The sequence below is a fragment of the Bufo bufo genome, chromosome 4 (genome assembly GCF_905171765.1).
Source record: "Bufo bufo chromosome 4, aBufBuf1.1, whole genome shotgun sequence".
Classification (NCBI taxonomy): Eukaryota; Metazoa; Chordata; class Amphibia; order Anura; family Bufonidae; genus Bufo; species Bufo bufo.
This window is the reverse complement of record NC_053392.1, coordinates 244452963-244477018: the sequence shown is the minus strand read 5'-3', so window position 1 is coordinate 244477018 and position 24056 is coordinate 244452963. Positions and strand designations below refer to the sequence as shown.

The 24056-nt window shown below is 48.4% G+C and overlaps 1 protein-coding gene across 1 annotated transcript in view; it reads left to right on the top strand.

Annotated features, from left to right (window-relative positions):
- The first annotated feature begins 305 nt into the window (after positions 1 to 305).
- Positions 306 to 24056, top strand: part of LOC120999140 (phospholipid scramblase family member 5-like) — a 29027-nt gene continuing 5276 nt past the window's right edge. The window contains exons 1-6 of the mRNA XM_040430013.1: positions 306 to 439; positions 585 to 709; positions 1801 to 1875; positions 11903 to 12095; positions 14566 to 14677; positions 17802 to 17901. Of these exons, the coding sequence (XP_040285947.1) occupies positions 306 to 439; positions 585 to 709; positions 1801 to 1875; positions 11903 to 12095; positions 14566 to 14677; positions 17802 to 17901 (739 nt within the window). The remainder of the gene's footprint in view (positions 440 to 584; positions 710 to 1800; positions 1876 to 11902; positions 12096 to 14565; positions 14678 to 17801; positions 17902 to 24056) is intronic.

The following is a 24056-nucleotide window of genomic DNA, read 5'->3' as shown; positions in this document are numbered from 1 at the left end:
ATCACGGCCATCTCAGAGCAGACCTGCGAGAATTCACGCTTGCATTCCTGCAGTATGTTAGTGGCAAAACTGGATAAATCTGCTTTGGTGGGCAGAGAGCAAATAAGAGTGCGCAAGACTGCCATCGTTGGTGGCCTGGCTTCATCGCCAAACAGGTCAGCTGAGGCAGAAGGGACCCCTACATAGGGGGAAGTGTGTGTGAGGCTCGGCTTCTTAGGGGAAGCCCCGGACGGTAGCTGGTGGGGCCCGTCCCAGGAGGATCCAGTGGACCAGTGTGGCGAGGCAGCCAGAGAGGGCCCAGGAGAATGGAAGGGAGGACGGAAGGAGTCCAGCACAGCAGGAGTGCCTCCATTGTGGGGGCCTTCCCCAGGAGGGTGATGAGCGCCTGCGGGATCGACCAAAGGGCCCCTCTGGAGGGTGAAGTCGTCCATGCTGCCAGGTGAGGGCTGACTAGGCCAGAAAGGGCGGGCAAGGGGCTTCAGGGCGCAACTTTGTGGGGTGGTGGGGTCCCCAGCCCCTAGTCCCCCGTTGCTAGAGTCCTGTGGGGAGCCCCCATGACTGACCTGCGAATCGGCTGTGTTCAGCGCTGCGGCGGGCGCCTGCAGGTCCAGGACAGGTGCGCACTCCAGGAGGGAGGAAGGCGGCGATGAGCGCGGCTCCAGGGAGGCCGGGGAGGTCCGATCCCGGGCCCGCCGCTCTGCAACTGCAGGTGAGGTGAAGGGCAATGGGGGCACAGAGAGGGATCGGTGCCGGTGGAGCTGTGTAGTGGGGCTCCCCGGTGTGTCCGAATGAATCGGAGGCGGGCGCGTGGTCTGAGCGCCGGCGCCATCTTGTGAGGCTGCATGTAGGCCTGTCGGTCCGGAACCCGGAGAGGAGACTTGCCAGGCAAAGAGAAGGGGTAAATCACCCTGTGAGGCTGCTAGGGGAGACGATGGTCGGGCTCTACCCTTTTTGATTGTTTTTCCCATCTGGAGAGGCTGGGTGCAGATAGATTTCGCCAGGGATGCAGAGGAGCTCAGGGAGAGCACGTCTTCACTCTCTCATGGCTGGCCACGCCCCCCTCTCTGCAGTTTTTTTAAACTGATGATCTATCCTCTGGATAGATAATCAGCATCTGATCGGCGGGGGTCCGACACTCGGGACTCTTGCCGATCACCTGTTTGAGAAGGCAGCGGCGCTGGCAGTAGTGACGAGGCCTTTTCGCTGTTTACCGCAGGCCCAGTGATGTCATGACTAGTGAACAGAGCTTAGCCCCGCCCAGGCCATTGATACTAGTCGTGACGTCACTGGGCCTGCGGTAAACAGCGAGAAGGCAGTGGCACTACTGCCAGCGCCACTGCCTTCTCAAACAGCTGATCGGCAGGGGTCCCAGGTGTCGGACTCCCGTCGGTCAGATGCTGATGATCTATACAGAGGATAGATCAGCAGTTTAACAAAACTGCAGAACCCCTTTAAGACTATTGGTAAAAATCCTGCTGCTATAAAAGCGTTCACTGAAAGCAACAATTTCTACAATAAAGCAATAAAAAGTGAGACTGCTCTGCATAATGTATGCACAAATAGATAATTATGTGTCCCTTTAAAACTACATAAACCTAAATTATACACAACATTGATGATAATGGGTGCACCTCGTAATTCACATTGGGTGCTCAATGTTTGTTCTGAATATTCATACAGCGGATGACTTAATGCATTCTACATTCATTACACAAGAGCACAATGTCATTACGATTAGAGTCTATTTTGTTATATGGATTTTATTACACGCATGGATGTAATCATTGCTTTCTGTTTCAGGATTGGGCTGCCACTCAAAGAGATTATATATTATTTCCAGTCGTACAGCAAAGCAATTACTTGTGGCTATTGAAGGTAACCATGTTATTATAAAAACATAGCAATCTAGAGAACTATCTCTCTGGGTGCGCTTCAAATTCATGTTTTTATGCCACCAAGATAGTGTTTAGAGTTGGAACTCTTCTAGGTATTTTGCGCGACTATAACCTAATATAGTGATCAATCTTGTCCATACAACAAGTAGCATAATACAATATGTATTTACAGTAAGTAATGTAAAAAAGTAAGTCCAAGTAAGGTGGTTAAACATGATAAATAATACAGCTATATGTATTACATTACAACTTAAGTAGAGAAGGCAGTCGGCACTGCCGCGAGTGTATTCACATAGATTGACAGGAACAACATGCGTTCAGAAGTGAGTGTTCACTGGCGGTGCTCAGCCCACTTATAGCTCCAACTCTTGAACCACAATATAGAGAAAAAGAACACAGCTGTACTCACCAACATTCTTTTTGCAGCTTTTATTGTTACCCTCCCTAAAACACGGGGGATGCGGGTACAGATAGCAAAAAAAGGCAACAGCCGTTTTGCGCCTCTTTCGCTTCCTCAGGCCTCCGGAAGCGCAGGAGGTGCAAAACAGTTGTTGCCTTTTTTTGCTGTGCTGGACCTGCATCCCCCGTGTTTGATCAGATTTTGGTAGATTCATGTTTCTTAAATAAAACAGGTCACCCACTCACTGATTTTAATCAATGGGATGACAAACACCTGACCACAAATTATCTCCTTGGGGTGCTGGCACACAGTGCAGTTCTGACATGCATTCAGGATGCAGTTTACAATGTAGCCAGTTTAGCAGCCTTGTTAACCCCTGGTGTTCTGCAATGTGGGAATGATTTAATTAATTTCAGCTAGCTACAATAAAAAAAAATGCATTCTGAATGCATGTCAGAACTGCACTGTGTGCAAGTTCAAAATTGGATTTTTGTACTTACCGTAAAATCAGTTTCTCGTTCAATTCATTGGGGGATACAGCACCATGGGTATATGCCCAGCTACCACTAGGAGGCGACACTAGATAACAAAAAGGTTGGCTCCGCCCAGGTGGGCTATACCCTCTCCACAGACACTAGGCCAATCAGTTTGTCCCAATAGCAGTAGGAGAGAGAAACAAAAGCAAAGAACCAACATGTCCTGGATCGGGGAAGGAAGAAGAACAGCAGCCCGGTGACAAAAAGAGAAATGAGAACAAAGGGTAGGATCTGTGTCCCCCAATGAATTGAACGAGAAACGGATTTTACGGTAAGTACAAAAATCAAAATTTCTCGTTAATGTCATTGGGGGACACAGCACCATGGGACGTCCCAAAGCAGTCCCCGAGGGTGGGAAGATAATCTCATGCAAAAAGTTTGGCGCACAGGTGCAGGAGAACATGTGACCCAACAGGACCAGGAGAGGCCATAGCATGAAATGGTAGATAGAAAAATAAGTAAGTGAGCTGAGAGGCTCCAGGACCAGGAAGAGTCCAAAGAAAAAAATTGTGGGAGACCGCCAGGATCCTAAGGACAAGTGCCTGGGAAAAAAGGCCATATGCAAGAAAGGAACAAAGGGAAACACCCAGCTCCACCCAAGGTGGGAAAAATAAAGAAGCTAGAAAATAGGGAGCAGGGCTAGATGTCCTGCGCAAGAACCGAGAGTTGAACAAGTGCGCACTAGAGAGCCAGAGGAATGACCTGGAAGAACCAGGGCTCCCCCTGAAGAAACAGGAGAGCAGCACAACCGGAAGGCATCTGTTGGTAATGGCCTAGTGCTCTGCATATAGAAGGATACTCCAGGAGTAGGATCTATAAGAAGACAGACCCAATAAGAAAAATTAGACCATGAGGGAACCTGGCAGGAAAGAAAATGCCTGGGAAAAGGGCCTGGAGACAAACTAAAGGAAGACCCTGTGGACCACCCCCGGCAAAAGGAAGGCAATTCCATAAGGCCTGGAAGCAATGGAACCCGACCAGTAAGAGGACCCAGCAAGGAAAAAACTCTAAACTGTCTCAGACCAAAAACATGGCCTGTCCGTGGCAAACACCATGTGAAGGCCATGGTAGAGAGGAAACAAGGAAGCACTGGAGGCTGAACAATTGAGAGAAGGAATAGCAAAGACTCACCATGGGAGGGGTAGAAAGCCTTCTTCCACTGAAAGGCAGGTGGGAAAAGAGAAACACCCTATGAGAAGGTGGAAACCCCATCCTGCCAGAGAAAGCAGCCAACCTCTGGGGGAGAAGGGGGTCCTTGGTAATGGCCAGGAGAAGGGAATGTAAAGACATGGTTCCCATGCAAAGAAGGTGAGAATCGAGCCTCAGAAAAACTGGAACAAAATAGCACTGTGAAATGTAAGACCAGAGAAATCCCTGGCCACATAAAGTCTCAGGATAAAAGGAACCAGCCACAGACCCTGGTAATACAAGTGGGGACACACTCGTCTGAGAGATATTGGAGTAGAAGAGAAAGGACTCCAAACAGCCTAAGGAGGAACAGTTCTCAAATCGAGGGAAAGCTCCATCCCAGAAGTGGCCACTATGAATGTAAATTGCAAACCGAAGCAACAAACTCCCAGGTACCAGGATCTGAACCTGGGGAGATGGGAAGAGAGGTTAGAATCTCAGGAGGGAAACAAGCCTATGAGGACCCAGGAGGAAAAAGAACCAAACCGGGCCCTAAGAAGCAGCTGTCATACAGAGCATGAGTGGTCAGAGATGCCATGAGTAGCTTTCCCAGAGGGAACCTGCCAGCTAGATGGTCTAAGAATCCTTGGGGCAGAGACTCCAAGAAGCAGGATTACCCAGTCAGAGGCTCAAGTAGGGTCCACAGAACTGGACCACATGAGGACAATAACAGCCCGATTATCAAAGGAAAAATGAAATGTAGCAACCATAGGGAAAAAAAACATCAGCCATGGTTTACCAACCATCCTAAGTGTAAGTGACTAGCATACTGTAAAACATTGCCCCGGAAGAGGCAAGTAAGGCACACTGGATTTTGTAAAAGAATCGCCAGACATCCATATGTCAGAAAAGGATGCGGAATTCGTCAGGGGAAGCCAGGAGAGACTACACTGACATGTAGAAACCAGCTACCAGCAGAGTACAATGAAACCCCCAAGGAAGGGGGAAGAAACTGACAGGTGCAGACAACCGCAAAGCTCAAGCGAACAGCACTTCTGTCATGTACAACAGAGAACATTAGGGAGTACCAAGAACGCCCGGACCATGGAAGAACTACGGGACCATGTCCAATACCAGAGCGAGCAGCGGAAAATTCCACCCACCAAGTAGGTGTGTGGCGCTCACTAGTGGACGTCCAGCGATGACCCCGAAAACTGCAGTAGCGGCTGGTGCTCACAATGCTGCGTATCCCTGCATGATAGAGCATCCAGTGGTGATCCAGGTACTCTGCCAGGACTGGGCCATGTAACTCTGTGAAAAAGCAGAGAGGCCGTAACAACGCGAGTACTCCATCCATGAAATGGGGTAATGCAGCTGTGCGGAATATAGTAGTATTTTAAAGGTGCTGACAAAGAACAAACCTAGCATGATAGCCAACAACCTGCCCATGGCGGAGGGAGTGTGGTTTTCTGGTGCATAACAGGACTGAGAAGTCCTGTTAAGTAGTGCGTCAAGCAATAAAGTAAAAATCATGCCTAGTACAGGGGCAATGAGAAGACTTGGTGCACTCAGAGGGCCTGGTTCAGGAGGTACTGCACCGGGTGTCAGATCTGAACAGGCCAGCCATATACTGGATCTAACAATTGCAACTCTACTCCGCCCAAGAAGGGGGGGGGGGACATATGGTTACCAGGTACATACTACAACCAGGATGGTTTGTCGGATACAGCACCTTGACATAGTACAAGTACACCGCCGAGGACGACTGTAATGGGGTGCCAGATGCATACTAGAACCAGAAAAGAATGATGAATACAGTGTCTGGGGATGGTACCATCACTCCGCATGAAGAGGGGCCACATGATTGCCTAGCACACATTAGAGCCAGGAAAGGGCAATGTAGGAGCCGTATGGTCAACAGATTGCATCAATAGGGCCCAGCTGTCATGGTCCCTCCCATGACAGAGGTGAGAAGATCTGAGAGACGTGAGGGTATCTGACAGTCTCTCTGTTTTCTCCTTGCAGTGTTGTTGTTTGGTAATGACCACACCTCTTGTCATGTGCAGCTTGTGGTCATTACTGAGACTCTATTTAGTTCTGACTCACACTGCTTAACATGCAGTTAATATTTCCTGCTGGAGTTGGTTGAGCTGGTGTGTTGTTTCTTTGGATCTCCTGCTCCTCCATTCTTCTTTAAGCTAAGTGCATTTTGTTTTGAATTTTGTTGTTTTCTAGGCCTCAGGGAGACGCTGGTTCCTTCATCTGGGAAGGAACTAGTAGTCTCATTCCCTGCCACCACTCCTAGGGATTTCAAGGGTCTCTAGGGCTAAGGTTCCGGTGTATGAGACCTTCAGGGTCTACTCATATTGGCAGGAGTCAGGGAGAGGTCTCGGGATTCCTAGGAGGTCACCATTCCTCTCCCTTAGCTTTGAGGCCTAGACTCCGGTCTATTTCCTTCTGTGTGTTATCTGGTGTTTTCCCCTCCCCATTACCTGTGACAACAGCACTTGGAGATACTACAAATACTCTGCCTGAGAATAGAAGTAATCTGGCTGCATGGTGCACACGTGCACACTATAATGAGAGTGGAGACATGGCTACAGCATCTGGAAATGGTATAGGTACTCCGCTTGATAAAGGAGTAATATGATTGCGTGATGCACACTAGAACCAGACAGGTGTGATAGCTACAGCATTTGGAGATGGTACAGGTACTCTACCTAAGAAAGGAGCAATGTGGCTGCATGGTACACACTAGAACCAGACAGGTGCTGTAACGGGGAGCTGGCGACGTGCTTCCCCTCTGCAGCGCCGCCGGCATCCCGCTAGTGAAGAGGAGCGAGGAGGCGGCCGGCGTCCTCATCTCCATAGCAACCAGAGGGCGGGGAGGACCCGGCCGCACAGACTTCCTCGGCGTAGCCAGCGTCCTCCATTCCCTAGGCAATGAACACGTGGGGAACTGAGTGCCGATATTGATGAGTCAGCGCTCAGCTGGCCACGTCACATGACCCATCAGGAGGACCTATTTAAACAGGTAACCTGCTGGTCACAGGTTGCCTGTGATTGGTCTTGCTACCCTCACCAGCAGTTTCCTATTGTGCATTTCTGTGTTCTTGGACCTTGGCTCTGTTTTTTTACCTCGACCTTGTGACCTCCCTGGATTTGACGTGACCTCTTGGCTTCTGACTCCGGATTGTGTTTTGACCTCGTTATTGTATTGCTCCCTGTGTACCTGCGTGACCTCCTGGCTTTGACTTTGGCTTGCCTGACTCTGTTACGGTATTCCTCTTATCTTCTTGAGCCCCTCTTATCTAAGTGAGGGACTGCTGCCAAGTTGTACGCTGTCGGTTAGGACGACCGTGCAAGTAGGCAGGGACAGAGATGGGGTGGAATTTAGGGCAGCACTTATCCCTCCCTCTGTCGTGACAGGTGCAATGGCTACAGCATCTGAAGATGGCATCTGTACTTCGCCTGGTAAGGGAGACCTACGGCTGCATAGTGCACACTAGAATCAGACAGGTATAATGGCTACAGCCTCTGGAGTTAGTACAGGTACTCCACCCAATAATGGAGTAATATGGTGCATTAGAACCAGACAGGAGAAATGGCTATAGCATCTGAAGATGGTACAGGCACTCCGCTTAATAAGGGAGTAATATGGTTGCGTGGTGCACACTAGGACCAGGATAGTGTATTGGCTACAGCGTCTGAAGGAGTAATACGGTGGCCTGGAACACTCTCGGACTAGGAGGGTGTGTTGAATATAGCCCCTGGTAATAGTGAAATTACTCCAGCAGAAAAGGAGATAAATTGGAACCAGGAAAATCTGCCAGATACAGCATTTGGCAGTGGTACAAGTACCCCCCTGTGAAGGGGAAGGCGTAAATACCTGGGACACCACATAGGTGTGCCGGCGTGCTAAACACGGTGGCGAGTAAAGCACCACCTACTGGACAGGCAGCAAGCTGACTTACCTGTGTGGATAATTACCTGTGCAACCAGGGGAGTGCCATTGGAAAATCCACTAAAGGGGATACCAACCCTGGAGAGGAGAGGTTCCTCAGTGGACATTTGTCTTTGACCACCCAGAGAGATTCTGTATGGTGGAAGACCGCCTGATGCTCTGTTCCGAGTCACAATCTGTGTAGAGGAGTCCCCCGATGAGGCAGAAGAAACCTGAGACGTTTCCCTCAGTGCTAGTCCCGTCCTGGGAGGAAACCAGGATGCAGGGGATGAGCAAGACCTATGAGGGGAGACCCTAGGCCGCTATTGGACTCTCCCCCCTGATATGGACCGAGGCAGGAAGCAAAGGACTCCCAGGGGCCGATGCTGCCGCATGAGGTCAGAAAAGAGCGCCATAATATCATTATAGCTGAGATAGGCGCAGGCTACGGTGGAGGTGAGGGACCCACGTGGGGAGGTGACCCCTGAACAGAGTTTAGGGTAACCAGACTGAGTCCAGTATCCAGTCACCGCATGCAGGTCAGTAAGGCCTATAGCACAGCAACCGCCAGCCACTGCAGGAGCAGATCCAACCCAGGGGGAGGGATGGAGAGCAAGGGGACCTGCCACAACATGAACCATCGAACAGGGGCCCAAGATAATATGTCCCACCAGTGATGCTAAATGCGGGCAGGGGGCACTGTGAAGATTGGGAAAGCACCCTCTGGGAAGAACGACATCTTGTCCTCCCACCGGAAATTGCGTGCAGAGACCTCTAGATGGCCATGAGAAAGGCAACACCCCTAGAATAAAAACAGGAAGCCAGAAAAAATGGCGGGAAAGAGTTTGGCCTAGTCCCAGCAAAAGCCGGGGGCTAGAGTAGACAGTGTAGCCGAAAATGAGGCACCCCCGGTGGACTGATGCTGCAGGGTGCTGGGAAACGGAAAAAAAGCTCTAAAAGGCTACAAAAAAGGGTCGGAAAGGGGGTCAAAGCGACCTCCATTGGTGATAAAAAATTACCCATTAGAACCCCTGGATGGCAGGGAAAAATCGGAAAACAGATGCAGCCTTGTCACAGCTGGAGCTGGGGACTAAAGTATACGCTGCAGCCGAAAATAAAGCACCCTAAATGGGCGGTCACCACGGGACCTGGGGAGGGGAGGAGGGAATGCCCTGAGGGGGAGGGAAGGGGGGTCATAGCGACATATAGAGAGAAAATGAGCCACACAGAGATCCTGGATGCCAGGAAAAAGGCGGGAACTGGCGCGGCCTAGTCCAGGCAGAGTAATTAGGAGGCCGAGGAAGGGAAGGACGGCCAGGGGCGAGGGGACCCTGATGGAGTATGAATGGATGGGAGAGAAGGAGTCCCTAACTAGGGTAGGGAGCATACTCACCATCTGGCGTCTTCGGGCACCACAGGGTCACCCCTTCAGTAAACTCACACGAGAGTGGGATTACCGGTACTCCACTGCGGATGCAGTAATGGGAGACTGGGTGACCGGCAAGGTACCGAGGTACGCGCCTGCAGGGGGTGCTACTAAAGTGGACTTCCACGATGAAGACCCCCTGCTGCAGGATAAAACCTGCACCTGTAAAGTGAAGAGCAAAAATAAAAAAAATAAAGAAAAAAGCAAACAAGTAGCAGCAAGACTTGCAGGAGAAGAACAGGTTGTGTCTGCCTCCTACGGACACTAGACTAAAACTTGTTAGCCTAGTGTCTGTGGAGAGGCTATAGCCCCCCCGGGGCGGAGCCAACCTTTTTCATATCTAGTGTCGCCTCCTAGTGGTAGCTGGGCATATACCCATGGTGCTGTGTCCCCCAATGACATTAACGAGAAATAAGTTTACTACTCACAGATGTGATATTGGATTATTTTTCTCTACAAATAAAAATGTTGACTCTTTGATTTGGTTTGTTATCTACTATTAGGTCTTGTGTGAAAATCTGATGTAGTTTTAGGTCAAATTTATGCAGAAATATAAAAAATTCTAAAGGGTTCACAAAGTTTCAAGCACCACTGTATGTAACCAGGCAGCTGCACACAAACCATGGAGATAATGGTCACAGTAAGCTAAATGTGGTAGAACTCCTTAATCTGCATATAAAAGCTGGTGTACATGCTTCACAACACATTTTCTTAATGTTTAAAGGCCCCTCTACATGGGCCAATTTTGCAGACTTTCCTCCCTAACAAACGCCTGCTCGTCAGTGGAGACCGTTGGATTTACATGCAGTGATCTCCTCCACAGTATGGGGAGGAGCGATCACTATGCCATTGGTCGTCCCGTTAAAAAATCATTGTTTGTCGGTAGCAGAGCGTGTTTAAACGGCACAATCTGCTGTTGGCAAACAACGATTTAGGTGACTGCATGAATCGGGTAATTGGAGGCACTTTTAAAGGGCTTCTGTCAGCCCACTAAACCGTTTTTTTTTTTTTTTTGTTTACTAATAATCCCTACACTGCGATTTATGCATACATAAGTTAAATAATCATTTCTGTTCAGTAGAATTTGCTAAAAAGCGATTTTTAAAATATGCAAATTACCTTGCTACCAGCAAGTAGGGCGGCTACTTGCTGGTAGCAGCCGCATCCTCCGACCCTAATGACGCCCCCTCCGCATTGTGATTGACAGGGCCAGGGAACAGAATCATTCTCCGCTGGCCCTGCCTGTTAGCATTCAAAATCTGGCGCCTGCGCTGCGGCCGTACGTATCTTCAATCTGCGCAGGCGCACTAAGAGGCGGCCGCTCTCTCCTCAATGCGCCTGCGCCGGGTGTAGATGTGACGTCATCGGCGCAGGCGCATTGAGGATGGAGCGGCCGAGCGAGTGGCCGTCTTTCAGTGCGCCTGCGCAGATTGAAGATAGGTACGGCCGCGGCGCAGGCGCCAGATATTGAATGAAAACAGGCAGGGCTAGCAGAGAACGATTCCGTTCCCTGGCCCTGTCAATCACAATGCGGAGGGGGCGTCATTAGGGTCGGAGGATGCGGCTGCTACCAGCAAGTAGCCGCCCTACTTGCTGGTAGCAAGGTAATTTGCATATTTTAAAAAATCGCTTTTTACACTGGACTGGAGGTCCCAGAGAGCCCCATGAGAATGGAGCGATGGTGCAAACATGTGATCCCCACTCCATTCACCTCTGTGGGACTGCCAGCAGTCTCATAGAAGTGAATAGAATGGTGGTTGTTCATCCTGTGGATAGAGGGATCAGTATTATTTGTGGGAAAACTGCTTTAAGATGTGTCAACATGAACCAAAATTGTGTTAAAATTTGGATAAAAAGTTAGCCAACTGATATATGGTGTTAAAGGGATATTCCGGTTACCATAAATATAACTTATGTTTTAGACAAATTCATCATCAATAATTACCTAATATAATGTAAATTTCACATATTTACCGTCCAGTAGTTATAAAAGTAGTTTTCTTTCTCTACTACCCACTGTGTTTCCTCATAAATTACCATGGCAGCGACCTGTAGTTCTGAGCCTCTGTGTGGTCGAGCATGCTCAGTGTGTTGCTATCCATTCTCTAGCTAAATGTCTTGTGAAACAAAGGGCGTGTCAGTGTGCTGCTGATTACTGAATAGAGAGGGCGTGACTGCACTGTATATCAGGCAGCCAATCAGTAAACATCAACACTCACAGCCGGAAAGCTAGGGATTGTGGGGATTGTAGTTTTGTGAGGGAAGATCAGGCGCCATGATCCTCTCAGTGTGCTGCAGGCTCACACAGGAGCTAGACAAATGGATTGCAAGGTATATGTATAGGTATGGGTTCTGGTTGGGTCACAGATTGCAGCTTTAATGCAGTTTTTAAATTAAAATTAAGTTACTTAACCGGAATACCCCTTTAAGTTAAACAAAAGTGTCTAAAGATGCACCAAATTTACCATCCAGCCTGAGCCACTGTGGTAAATTTGGCTCAATTTAGTTGGAGTAAATCTGCAGTAATGTGACTAGTGGGCCACTGTTTGGTTGAACCCTGCTTCTTTCTTGTAGAGTCTAGTTGCTTGTGCTACCAGCTGTGTGGGCCTGCCCGCTCCTGCTGCCTGCGACTCTATGACCAGAACAGAGAAGAAGTACTAAGACTGTGTAGACCCTACCGGGTGGATGTGTGCTGCTTGTTCTGCTGCCTTATGGTCATCAGAGTATTCTCCAAGTCTAATGCTCTCCTAGGCTTTGTCCAGCAGAGGTCAGTATTTCGTATTACTATGGGTTGCTTTAGGCTACTTTCACACTGCCGTTTCTGGGTCCGCTTGTGAGATCCGTTTCAGGGCTCTCACAAGCGGCCCGAAAACGGATCAGTTCAGCCCCCATGCATTCTGAATGGATAAGGATCCGTTCAGAATGCATCAATATGGCTGCGTTTGGTCTCCGTTGCGTTTTTTAGACGGTCACTAAAACGCAGCTTGCAGCGTTTTGGTGACCGTCTGACGATGCGGAGCCAAACGGATCCGTCTAGACTTACAATGTAAGTCAATGGGGACGGATCTGTTTTTCACTGACACAATATGGTGCAATTGAAAATGGATCCGTCCACCATTGACTTTCAATGTAAGTGAAGATGAATCCGTTTTGACTTAGACTTTTTTTGAATGAATAATGCAAACAGATCCATTATGAACGGATACAAGCGTTTGCATTATTGGTGCGGATCCGTCTGTGCAGATACAAGACGGATCCGCACAAAACGCGAGTGTGAAAATAGACTTTTAAAGGGAATCTGTGAAGTATATTTTGCCTATATAACCAATGCTAAGGTGCTATTGTGCACTCAAATAATGTTTCAAGCTAAGCTCGGTACCAGAGCCCAGTTCAGATTGTTTTTCAATACACAGACATGCATGCAGTAGGAATTAACCGAAGTCTCACGCAACTTTGGGCGAGAAGAACTTTGAGTCCACGGAGCCAATACATTTTAATGCTGTACAGATACGAAGTATTTTAACAAATTAACTACAGATCTGTGTTTCGAAGGTCGATTCGCTCAAGCCTATTTAAAGCTTACCGTGAGTACCTTTATCTGCATTTCTGATGGCAAGAAAAAAAAGTTTGTACGATATGCAAATTGGGCATATAGTCCCCAGTAGGGCATTCCCAATCTGGGAGTCCAGCTTCCAGTACCCCCCCCCCCCCCCCCCTTACATTACCAACTCTGTCCCCTCAGCCTGTGACATCACCAATGCCCTCCACCTCTGCCCGCAACGTCACTTCTCCGCTATGTACACATCCTGACTGCCTTACCGCAATACATACTCACTGTATGTACTGCACATGCACAACGTCAACATATGACCAGCGGAAGTGGAAAGACAGCCATTCAGGGGCGTAGCGCATGTACAGTACATACAGTAAGGCTGATAGCCGCACTCTGCTCCTGTGCGGGATTTGGACACTGCATCAAGATCACCTGGCAAGCAGAGATGACGTTGCAGGGGGGGGCGATTTGGGCTCTTTGAAAGATTGGAACCGCCCTGCTGTGCACTTTGTGCCTCATTTGCATATCATACAAACTTCACTTTGTTCTGATCAGTAATACAGATAAATGTATGCTTTAAACAGCACCTCATAGAGGTGGAATATAGGTGACACTCCCTTTGAAGAGGACCTGTAACCTCTCCTAACATGTCATCCCCCATGTGATAAGAAGAACATATATTCTTACGACTCTGTGTTGCACTATTCATTCACTATTACTTCTACAAGTTTATGAATAAATTACGAGCAGTTTGCAATGAAGGTCCAGCTGGGTGTCACCAGTTGGGGAGGTGTCCCTGCACAGTCTGACACTATTCAATCAGTACTGCCAGTGTCAGCCTGTACAGGCCCCTTCCCCCCTTTTCCAACTGGTAACACCCATCTGGACCTTCATTGCAAACTGCTAGCATTTTATTCATATTGTTCAGCAGGAATAATAGGGGAATGGCACAACATAGTCATATAAATATATGCTCCAGCATTGTTATTACTTGGGGAAATACAAGTAGTTACTTAGACGTGTCAGGAGAGGTTTCAGGTCCTCTTTCACTTCGCATTTCACAAAGTGGCGGCAAACAGTCATTTTGCACCGGCATGTGTTTATTGCCTGGTACAAGACTGGTACATTTTCTACAGACTGTGAATACTTGATGTGGGTAGTGACCACAGGAAATATAGAGAAAAAACACGTAGACAGTGCACGCCGATCAGACAACAGACTGTTCACGACTTTTCCACATATACCAGTTGTGAAACACCTGCCACCTATAACAACCAACTTAGGGCTTATTCACATGACCACTTTCTCTTCCGTGTGCTGTTTTAGAAATGGAGAGGATATAGACCCGTATCACTTGATGGGGATATTCACGCTGACTGTTTTTTTCACAGATCCCTGTTCCTGATCCTAGAAACTCAGTGGTGGAGATTTATCAAAACTGGTGCAACGGAAAACTGGCTTAGGTCCCCAAAGCTACCAATCAGATTCCACCTTTTCCAAAAGAGCTCTGAAAAATAAAAGGTGGAATCTGATTGGTGGTTATGGGGATCTAAGCCAGTTTTCCGTTACCAGTTTTGATAAATGCCCCCCAGTGATTTTTTGCAGGTGGAAGATTAGACATGGTTGTGTGAATAAGGTCTTGCTTTGTGCCGTGTCCAGAGTTGTCTCCTATTTTCTGGTTTAGATGGAGCTTGTTTAGCCTAAGTCTCTCAGTGCATGACTCGGACGGAAAGAGAACAATGGAGATCCAAGGTCCCTGGAGTGCGGCACGCTGTCACTCTGACCAGGAGTTCCAGGTACGATTGATTCTGTAGATGGCATCTGCTTAAAGGAGTTGTGCAAGAATGGGGGGATTGGCAAACCCCTTCCACTTGGCCGGAGCTGTAAAGGAAAGGTAACTTACCTGCTTCCTGGCACTGTCTCCCCTCTTCCTTCTCTTGCAGGCGGCTTCCTCAATGTCAACATCCAGTTTGACAGCGCTGCAGCCAATCACTGGCTGCGTCAGAGACTGGATCCCTTTGTATCACGTGACAATTTTTCATGTCGTAAGGGGAGCTGGTCACCTCCGCAGCCAGTGATTGGCTGCCGCGTTGTGAAACCGGATGCTGACATTGGGCTGGGTTCACACCTGAGCGTTTTACAGCGCGTTCCTACGCGCTGTAAAACGCTCAACAGGCAAGAACCAATGATTCCCTATGGGCATGGTTCTCACCTGAGCGTTTTACAGCACGTACGAACGCGCTGTAAAACGCCCTACGCCCCAAGAAGTACAGGAGCTTCTTTGGGGCGTATTGTCGCGCGTTCCTGCCCATAGACTTCAGCAGGAACGCGCCTAAATGGGCGTTTCTTGTTTCCTCATTTAAAAACGCGAGTACGTACGCGCGATTATATATGAAGGGGCCCCGCGCACATAACTGGCTTTGTGTGTAAAGTATTTTACTACTGTCTGAAACAAGCTCTCTCCTATTTATAAAATGGCCAGCCTCTGTACTCACTTTCACTATGAATGCACGGCAGCGAGCGGGCCAGCCGGCGCGTGACTGACGTCACTTAGTCACGCTCCTGCTTCCTGAATTAAGTGGGAGGAGTGTGACTAAGTGACGTCAGTCACGTGCCGGCCGGCCAGCTCGCTGCCGCTCGCTGCAGTGCATTCATAGTGAAAGTGAGTACAGAGGCTGGCCATTTTATCAATAGGAGAGAGCTTGTTTCAGACAGTAGTAAAATACTTTACACACAAAGGCAGTTATGTGCGCAGTTTAGGACACATGAGGGGGACCAGCATAAGATGCTATATGTGTGTCTTATGCTGGCCCCCCTCATGGCCCTATGTGTCATAGCACACATCCCCTATAACAGTGCCATCCACAGATCCACCCCATAACAGCGTCATCCGCAGGTCCCCCATAAGTGTCCTCCGCAGATCCCCCACAACACTGTCCTCCGCAGATCCCCCACAACAGCGTCCTCCGCAGATCCCCCACAACAGCGTCCTCCGCAGATCCCCCACAACAGCGTCCTCCGCAGATCCCCCACAACAGCGTCCTCCGCAGATCCCCCACAACAGCGTCCTCCGCAGATCCCCCACAACAGCGTCCTCCGCAGATCCCCCACAACAGCGTCCTCCGCAGATCCCCCACAACAGCGTCCTCCGCAGATCCCCCACAACAGCGTCCTCCGCAGATCCCCCACAACAGCGTCCTCCGCAGATCCCCCACAACAGCGTCCTCCGCAGATCCCCCACAACAGCGTCCTCCGCAGATCCCCCACAACAGCGTCCTCCGCAGATCCCCCACAACAGCGTCCTCCGCAGATCCCCCACAACAGCGTCCTCCGCAGATCCCCCACAACAGCGTCCTCCGCAGATCCCCCACAACAGCGTCCTCCGCAGATCCCCCACAACAGCGTCCTCCGCAGATCCCCCACAACAGCGTCCTCCGCAGATCCCCCACAACAGCGTCCTCCGCAGATCCCCCACAACAGCGTCCTCCGCAGATCCCCCACAACAGCGTCCTCCGCAGATCCCCCACAACAGCGTCCTCCGCAGATCCCCCACAACAGCGTCCTCCGCAGATCCCCCACAACAGCGTCCTCCGCAGATCCCCCACAACAGCGTCCTCCGCAGATCCCCCACAACAGCGTCCTCCGCAGATCCCCCACAACAGCGTCCTCCGCAGATCCCCCACAACAGCGTCCTCCGCAGATCCCCCACAACAGCGTCCTCCGCAGATCCCCCACAACAGCGTCCTCCGCAGATCCCCCACAACAGCGTCCTCCGCAGATCCCCCACAACAGCGTCCTCCGCAGATCCCCCACAACAGCGTCCTCCGCAGATCCCCCACAACAGCGTCCTCCGCAGATCCCCCACAACAGCGTCCTCCGCAGATCCCCCACAACACAGCAGTTTTTCATTGGATGCCTCTGTTGTCAATCACACAAACATGCGTATTACGAGCGTTTCCTAAATACAAAAACGCCCCAAAATATGCCTCAAAAACGCCTGTAAAATGCGCATACCCAATACGCTCAGGTGTGAACCCAGCCTTAGGGAGGCCAGCAGAGCATCGCAGGCCTGGTGGAGAGGGAGCAGAGAGCCAGCGCTGGGAAATTTTCCCTTTACAGGTGCAGCCAAGTGGGGGGTTTGCCATAAACCCGCCATTCTTTCACAACCCCTTCCAAGCTGTGTTTAGTTAGGGAACTATGATCTGTATCACCAGTATTGTGTGACTTAGGCCTCGGGCACATGCCTATATACCTCTCATAGCTTGCACAGAGCAGTAACACAGCACCCATAGAAGCTAATAGGGCTATAATCTCTGGTTTTACATATTTATTATATTTATATTCATACAAAATCTGACATAAATGCGAAGACTGTAACATGTTTGAGCACATTCCATATTACAAAAATTTATTCTCACCTAGAAGCATTACTCTTAGGCTACATTCACATCTGCGGTAAACGTATCCGGCACAAAAAAGCCTGCTGTTCACCGGATACTGCCATTCACAGCCAGACCCCATTGACTATAATGAGACCCGCCAGGGTTTCGGCCAAACAAAGAACTTCGCATGCAATAGTTTTTTCCAGCTGAAAACCAGCACTCATGCCAGAAAGCAACCGGATCCCATTATAGGCTATGGCATCCGGTGGTGAACACCAGCATCCAGCAACATCTCTGCCGGAAGAGCCTACCGGATGTGTTTACTACAGATGTGAACGTGGCCTTAGAGTAGACGACCTCTATAAAACAATGCTGTGTAAGTGGCACTGCTCAGAGTCCCTACAGTTCCTAGGACAGAACAATAAGAACTCCTGTAGTCACACCCTTGTGGCTTCTGTGACTATAGTGTATTAGGGGGTAGACTCATAAACCAGTGACGTAAATGTGAGGCATGCCCAATATTTAATTCTCAATGCAGGTGACATCAGTGGATGGTCAGAAGATTGCTATCATATGGAAGAGGTGGCCAGGATTTAATGAAGATTATAACATGGATCATGACTTCTTTGGTCTTGACAGTAAGTAACTTTACTGACCTGGGGTCAAACAATGCTTCAATGCTTCATAAACTGAGTTGCACAATTACACAGCAAAGTCTAATAACATCTACTTTGTGTTTCAATGTCAGGCCATATTAAGATCTCTGCTTGCTTTAGTAAACAGAAACATTCATTGATTATACACAAACAGAATAAGATGGCGGCGCGTGCACCACGCGAGGCCCAGCGTCTCTTCAGATTTTTGCAAGTTAGCAGTGTTGGGGGACTCCGTCAAGCTGTTCCGGCGGGTGAACAGCCTGTCGGATCCATCCTGCCGCTAGTTCACGTGTGCCCCCGGACTGTTGCTCCGTCCCCACTGACTACAATGGGGGCGGGGGCGGAGTTCCGGCGGCGGCACGGCGAGAGGCAGCCGGACTAAAAGTACGGCATGCAGTACTTTTAGTCCGGCTGCCTCTTGCAGTGCGCTGCCGCCAGAACTCTGCCCCCGCCCCCATTATAGTCAATGGGGACGGAGCGGCAGTCCGGGGGCACACGTGAACTAGCGGCAGGATGGATCCGACAGGCTGTTCACCCGCCGGAACAGCTTGACAGAGTCCCCTACCGCTAATGTGAAACTAGCCTTATTCCTGCTCATTTCGGGTCTGTTCGTTCAGAGCAACTTCGCTTTTACATCCTACACCCGACAAGAGGATATAGGATTACACAACTCTGACTGTTTTATCAGCAACCTTCGACTCATCCCTGAAATAAGAACACTCGATGCTTTGCAGGCTACTCGGCCGACCGGAAGTGCTCAAAGACGGCGCAGGGACCGCAAACAAAGGCGGGGGAATCGCAGCAGGCTAACACCTAAGATAAGGCTTTCTTTACCCAGCATTTTCTTTGCTAATGTGGTGAACAAAATGGATGAGTTACGACTATGGATCACTGACAACAGGAAACTTATGGACTGTAATATCATGATACTCACGGAAACATGGCTACACAGCGGTCATGATTAAGAGCCTACTGGCTCGAAACATGTCGGTCTGATGGGAGATGTTGGAGGTCTGTGTCCACTACATTGTATCTACCTTTTGGATATCAAATAAAGACTGTGCAAGATTCCATTCAACTACGTGCTGGAAATTCCTCATTTGAAGCTTTACACAGCGGAATATCTGACAGTGCTGTCGAGCTGGTCGGACGCCATACTCTATGGGCGGACAGAATAGCAGATGATTCCGGTAAGACAGGAGGCGGAGGACTGTGCATGTATGTTAACAAGGCTGTGTACAAACTCTGTCATTGTTGGAAAACATTGCTCAGCTGACTTACTCATGGTTAAAGGGGTTCTGCAGTTTGTTTAAACTGATGATCTACCCTCACCATCATAGATGTCCATAAGGCACTGAGCAGTATCAACGCTCTCAAGGCTGCTGGCCCTGATGGCATTCCTGGACACGTGCTTCGAGCATATGCTGAGCAGCTTGCAGGGGTCTTCAATGACATCTTTAACCTGTCGCTTGCCCAGGCAGTAGTACCAGCGTGCTTCAAGACCACCTCTATTGTGCCAGTGCCGAAACAATCATCACCAATGTGCCTGAACGACTATGGCCCTGGAGCACTCACGCCTATAGTTATGAAGTGCTTTGAGCGGCTGGTCCTGGCACATCTAAAGTTATGCTTGCCCCCCACACAGGATCCTCACCAATTTGCCTATCAAAGTAATAGGAGTACAGAGGATGCTGTATCTACTCTCACACCTGGACAACAAGAATACTTATGAAAGAATGTTGTTTGTTGATTTCAGATCAGCATTCAATACAGTCATTCCCTCCAAGTTGATTACTAAACTTGTGGATCTTGGAATCAGCAACCCTATCCGTAACTGGATGATGGACTTTTTGACCAACAGACCCCAGCATGTTAGGTCAGGAAATAACTGTTCCTCCACTATCACACTCAACACTGGCACTCTACAGGTCTGTGTGCTGAGCCCATTAGGCTATGTCTACACGACGACATTTGTCGCACTAATGTTGCAGTGTAGTTGTGCCCTATCTGTCGCGCGACTTATTGTCGTCGTGTAGACGTAGCCTTACTCTACTCCCTTTTCACCTATGACTGCAGGCCTAGGTATGGATCCAATTCCATCATCAAGTTTGCAGATGATACCACAGTGGTCTCATCACTGATAACGATGAGTCTGATTATAGGGAAGAGGTAAAGCACCTACCTGTGTGGTGCCTGTTCCTGAATACCAGCAAAACAAAAGAGCTCATTGTGGACTTCAGGAAGGAGAAGAGAGACACCCATGACCCCATCCACATAAATGGCACGTCTGTCCATAGCGCTACTCTTCCATTTCTGGAGCTATATTCATAGCATTTTGCAGATCTGTTTACTATACATCTGTAAATTTGTATATATGTAGCACATCTGTATAACTGTTCATAGTACATCTGTATATTTGCCATCTGTATAGCAATAGAACAGTTTATCTGTATACATCAGTATATTTGCTATCTATATAGCAATGTAAACACCTGTATACTTAACTTATTTGTACATAATCTGTACATAACTATCCCTACTTTCTACACTATCCTTCTCTGTATATAACTTGTTTTTATGGCACTTGCCCTTTGCATTTCTGATTAGATGCAAACTGAATTTCGTTACCCTGTACTTTACATGTGTAATGACAATAAAGTTTAATCAAATCAAACACTGAAAATCCATCCTGATTCCAAGACTGCTATTTAGGGTCAACATTTTGCATAAGTATTTGTAAGCAAGAGCCAGAAGTGGGAGCTACAGGTACATTGCAATAAATTAGAATATCATCGAAAAATGAATTTATTTCAATAATTCATTTCAAAGTAAAAACACATACAGTCGTGGCCAAAAGTTTTGAGAATTACATAAATATTGTAAAAGTTGCTGCTTAAGTTTTTATAATAGCAAATTGCATATACTCCAGAATGTTATGAAGAGTGATCAGATGAATTGCATAGTCCTTCTTTTCCATGAAAATTAACTTAATCCCCAAAAAACCTTTCCACTGCATTTCATTGCTGTCATTAAAGGACCTGCTGAGATCATTTCAGTAATCGTCTTGTTAACTAAGGTGAGAATGTTGACGAGCACAAGGCTGGAGATCATTATGTCAGGCTGATTGGGTTAAAATGGCAGACTTGACATGTTAAAAGGAGGGTGATGCTTGAAATCATTGTTCTTCCATTGTTAACCATGGTGACCTGCAAAGAAACGCGTGCAGCCATCATTGCGTTGCATAAAAATGGCTTCACAGGCAAGGATATTGTGGCTACTAAGATTGCACCTCAATCAACAATTTATAGGATCATCAAGAACTTCAAGGAAAGAGGTTCAATTCTTGTTAAGAAGGCTTCAGGGCGTCCAAGAAAGTACAGCAAGCGCCAGGATCGTCTCCTAAAGAGGATTCAGCTGCGGGATCGGAGTGCCACCAGTGCAGAGCTTGCTCAGGAATGGCAGCAGGCAGGTGTGAGCGCATCTGCACGCACAGTGAGGCGAAGACTTTTGGAAGATGGCCTGGTGTCAAGAAGGGCAGCAAAGAAGCCACTTCTCTCCAAAAAAACATCAGGGACAGATTGATCTTCTGCAGAAAGTATGGTGAATGGACTGCTGAGGACTGGGGCAAAGTCATATTCTCCGATGAAGCCTCTTTCCGATTGTTTGGGGCATCTGGAAAAAGGCTTGTCCGGAGAAGAAAAGTTGAGCGCTACCATCAGTCCTGTGTCATGCCAACAGTAAAGCATCCTGAGACCATTCATGTGTGGGGTTGCTTCTCATTCAAGGGAGTGGGCTCACTCACAATTTTGCCCAAAAACACAGCCATGAATAAAGAATGGTACCAAAACACCCTCCAACAGCAACTTCTTCCAACAATCCAACAACAGTTTGGTGAAGAACAATGCATTTTCCGTCACGATGGAGCACCGTGCCATAAGGCAAAAGTAATAACTAAGTGGCTCGGGGACCAAAACGTTGACATTTTGGGTCCATGTCCTGGAAACTGCCCAGATCTTAATCCCATTGAGAACTTGTGGTCAATCCTCAAGAGGCGGGTGGACAAACAAAAACCCACTAATTCTGACAAACTCCAAGAAGTGATTATGAAAGAATGGGTTGCTATCAGTCAGGAATTGGCCCAGAAGTTGATTGAGAGCATGCCCAGTCGAATTGCAGAGGTCCTGAAAAAGCAGGGCCAACACTGCAAATACTGACTCTTTGCATAAATGTCATGTAATTGTCGATAAAAGCCTTTGAAACGTATGAAGTGCGTGTAATTATATTTCACTACATCACTGAAACAAAGATCTAAAAGCAGTTTAGCAGCAAACTTTGTGAAAACTAATATTTGTGTCATTCTCAAAACTTTTGGCCACGACTGTACATTATATAGATTCATTACACACAGTTTGATCAATTTTAAATGTTTATTTCTTTAAATGTTGATGATTATGGCTTACAGCTAATGAAAACCCAAAAGTTAGTATCTCAAAAAAATAATTATATAAGACCAATTAAATAACGATTTTTAATACAAAAATGTTAGCCCACTGAAATGTATGTACATTACATGCACTCAATACTTCGGGGCTCCATTGCCTGAATTTCTGCATCGATAAAGTGTGGCATGGAGGCGTTATGGGAGCCCAGGTTGCTTTGATAGCTGCCTTCAGCTCGTCTGCATTGTTCGTTCTGGTGTCTCTCATGTTCCTCTTGACAATACTCCATAGATTTTTCATGGGGTTTAGGTCAGGTGAGTTTGCTGGCCAGTCAAGCACATTGGTACTATTGTTATTAAACCAGGTATTGGTACTTTTGGCCACTGGCGGATCCGGGGGGGGGTCCTTGGGCAATGTGGCACAGGGAGATGAGCGCTTCCCTACAGCGATACAGATGCCTGTGCTGTGGGGCAGGGGAGGGAGAGGCGTGTCCCTTCCCCTTCCTCTGATAGGCTTCAGGCACTAGGCCGGCAGCCTATCAGAGTCCAGCGCAGGCGGCGCAATGACGTCATCGCGCCGCCTGAGCCGTACAGCGCGGGACACAGGCCGGAAGAGGCCTGCATTGCATCGCTGCCAAGGAGGTAAGTATAAGTGTTTATTTTTTTGTACAATAGTTTTACTGGGACATTGGGGGGGCCTCTTGTTACTGGCACATTGGGAGGGGGGGCTCTTGTTACTGGCACATTGGGAGGGGGGGCTCTTGTTACTGGCACATTGGGAGGAGGGGCTCTTGTTACTGGCACATTGGGAGGAGGGGCTCTTGTTACTGGCACATTGGGAGGAGGGGCTCTTGTTACTGGCACATTGGGAGGAGGGGCTCTTGTTACTGGCACATTGGGAGGAGGGGCTCTTGTTACTGGCACATTGGGAGGAGGGGCTCTTGTTACTGGCACATTGGGAGGAGGGGCTCTTGTTACTGGCACATTGGGAGGAGGGGCTCTTGTTACTGGCACATTATTGGGGGCACTTCTTACTTGCACATTATTGGTGGGCACTATACGGGCATCTATTGAGGCCACAAAGAAGGGGCATTTTATATGGGGGACTCTGTACAGTAGCATTTTATACTGGGACACATTATGGTGGGTACTATGGGATCATCTACGGGGGGCACTTTTTGTGGTGCGGACTGAATCTTGCAGATTGCGGGGTCCGCATCTGCAAACGGATGCGTTTGTGTTCATGAGCCCTTACTTTAAACTGAAAACATGACTTTGGACCACTGAGCAACAGTCCTGTCCTTTTTTTCCTTAGCTCAGGTAAGACGCTTTTTACATTGTCTTTGGGTTATGAGGAGCTTGACACAAGGAATGCAACAGTTGTAGCCCATGTCCATGGCAGAAAATAGGATATCAGAGCTCTTGGGTAATGAAACCCATGCAAACATGTATGGAGACTTATTGGCAATGCTCTATGGGAAAGGAATATGCCAAGAGATATTTCCCAAGGGAGATAATCTTCAGCCGCCTTGGAGTGGCTGCCTATGAGTCAAAATCTTACTTTTTAACTAAGGGACATGACAAGGGAATATTGCCAAGCCAAATATCCATCCACAGATCACTCCCAAGGCTTAGTTAAAATGTCAGACTTAAGGCTCATGCACACGGCCGTTGCCCATATTGCGGCCCGCAAAAAAAT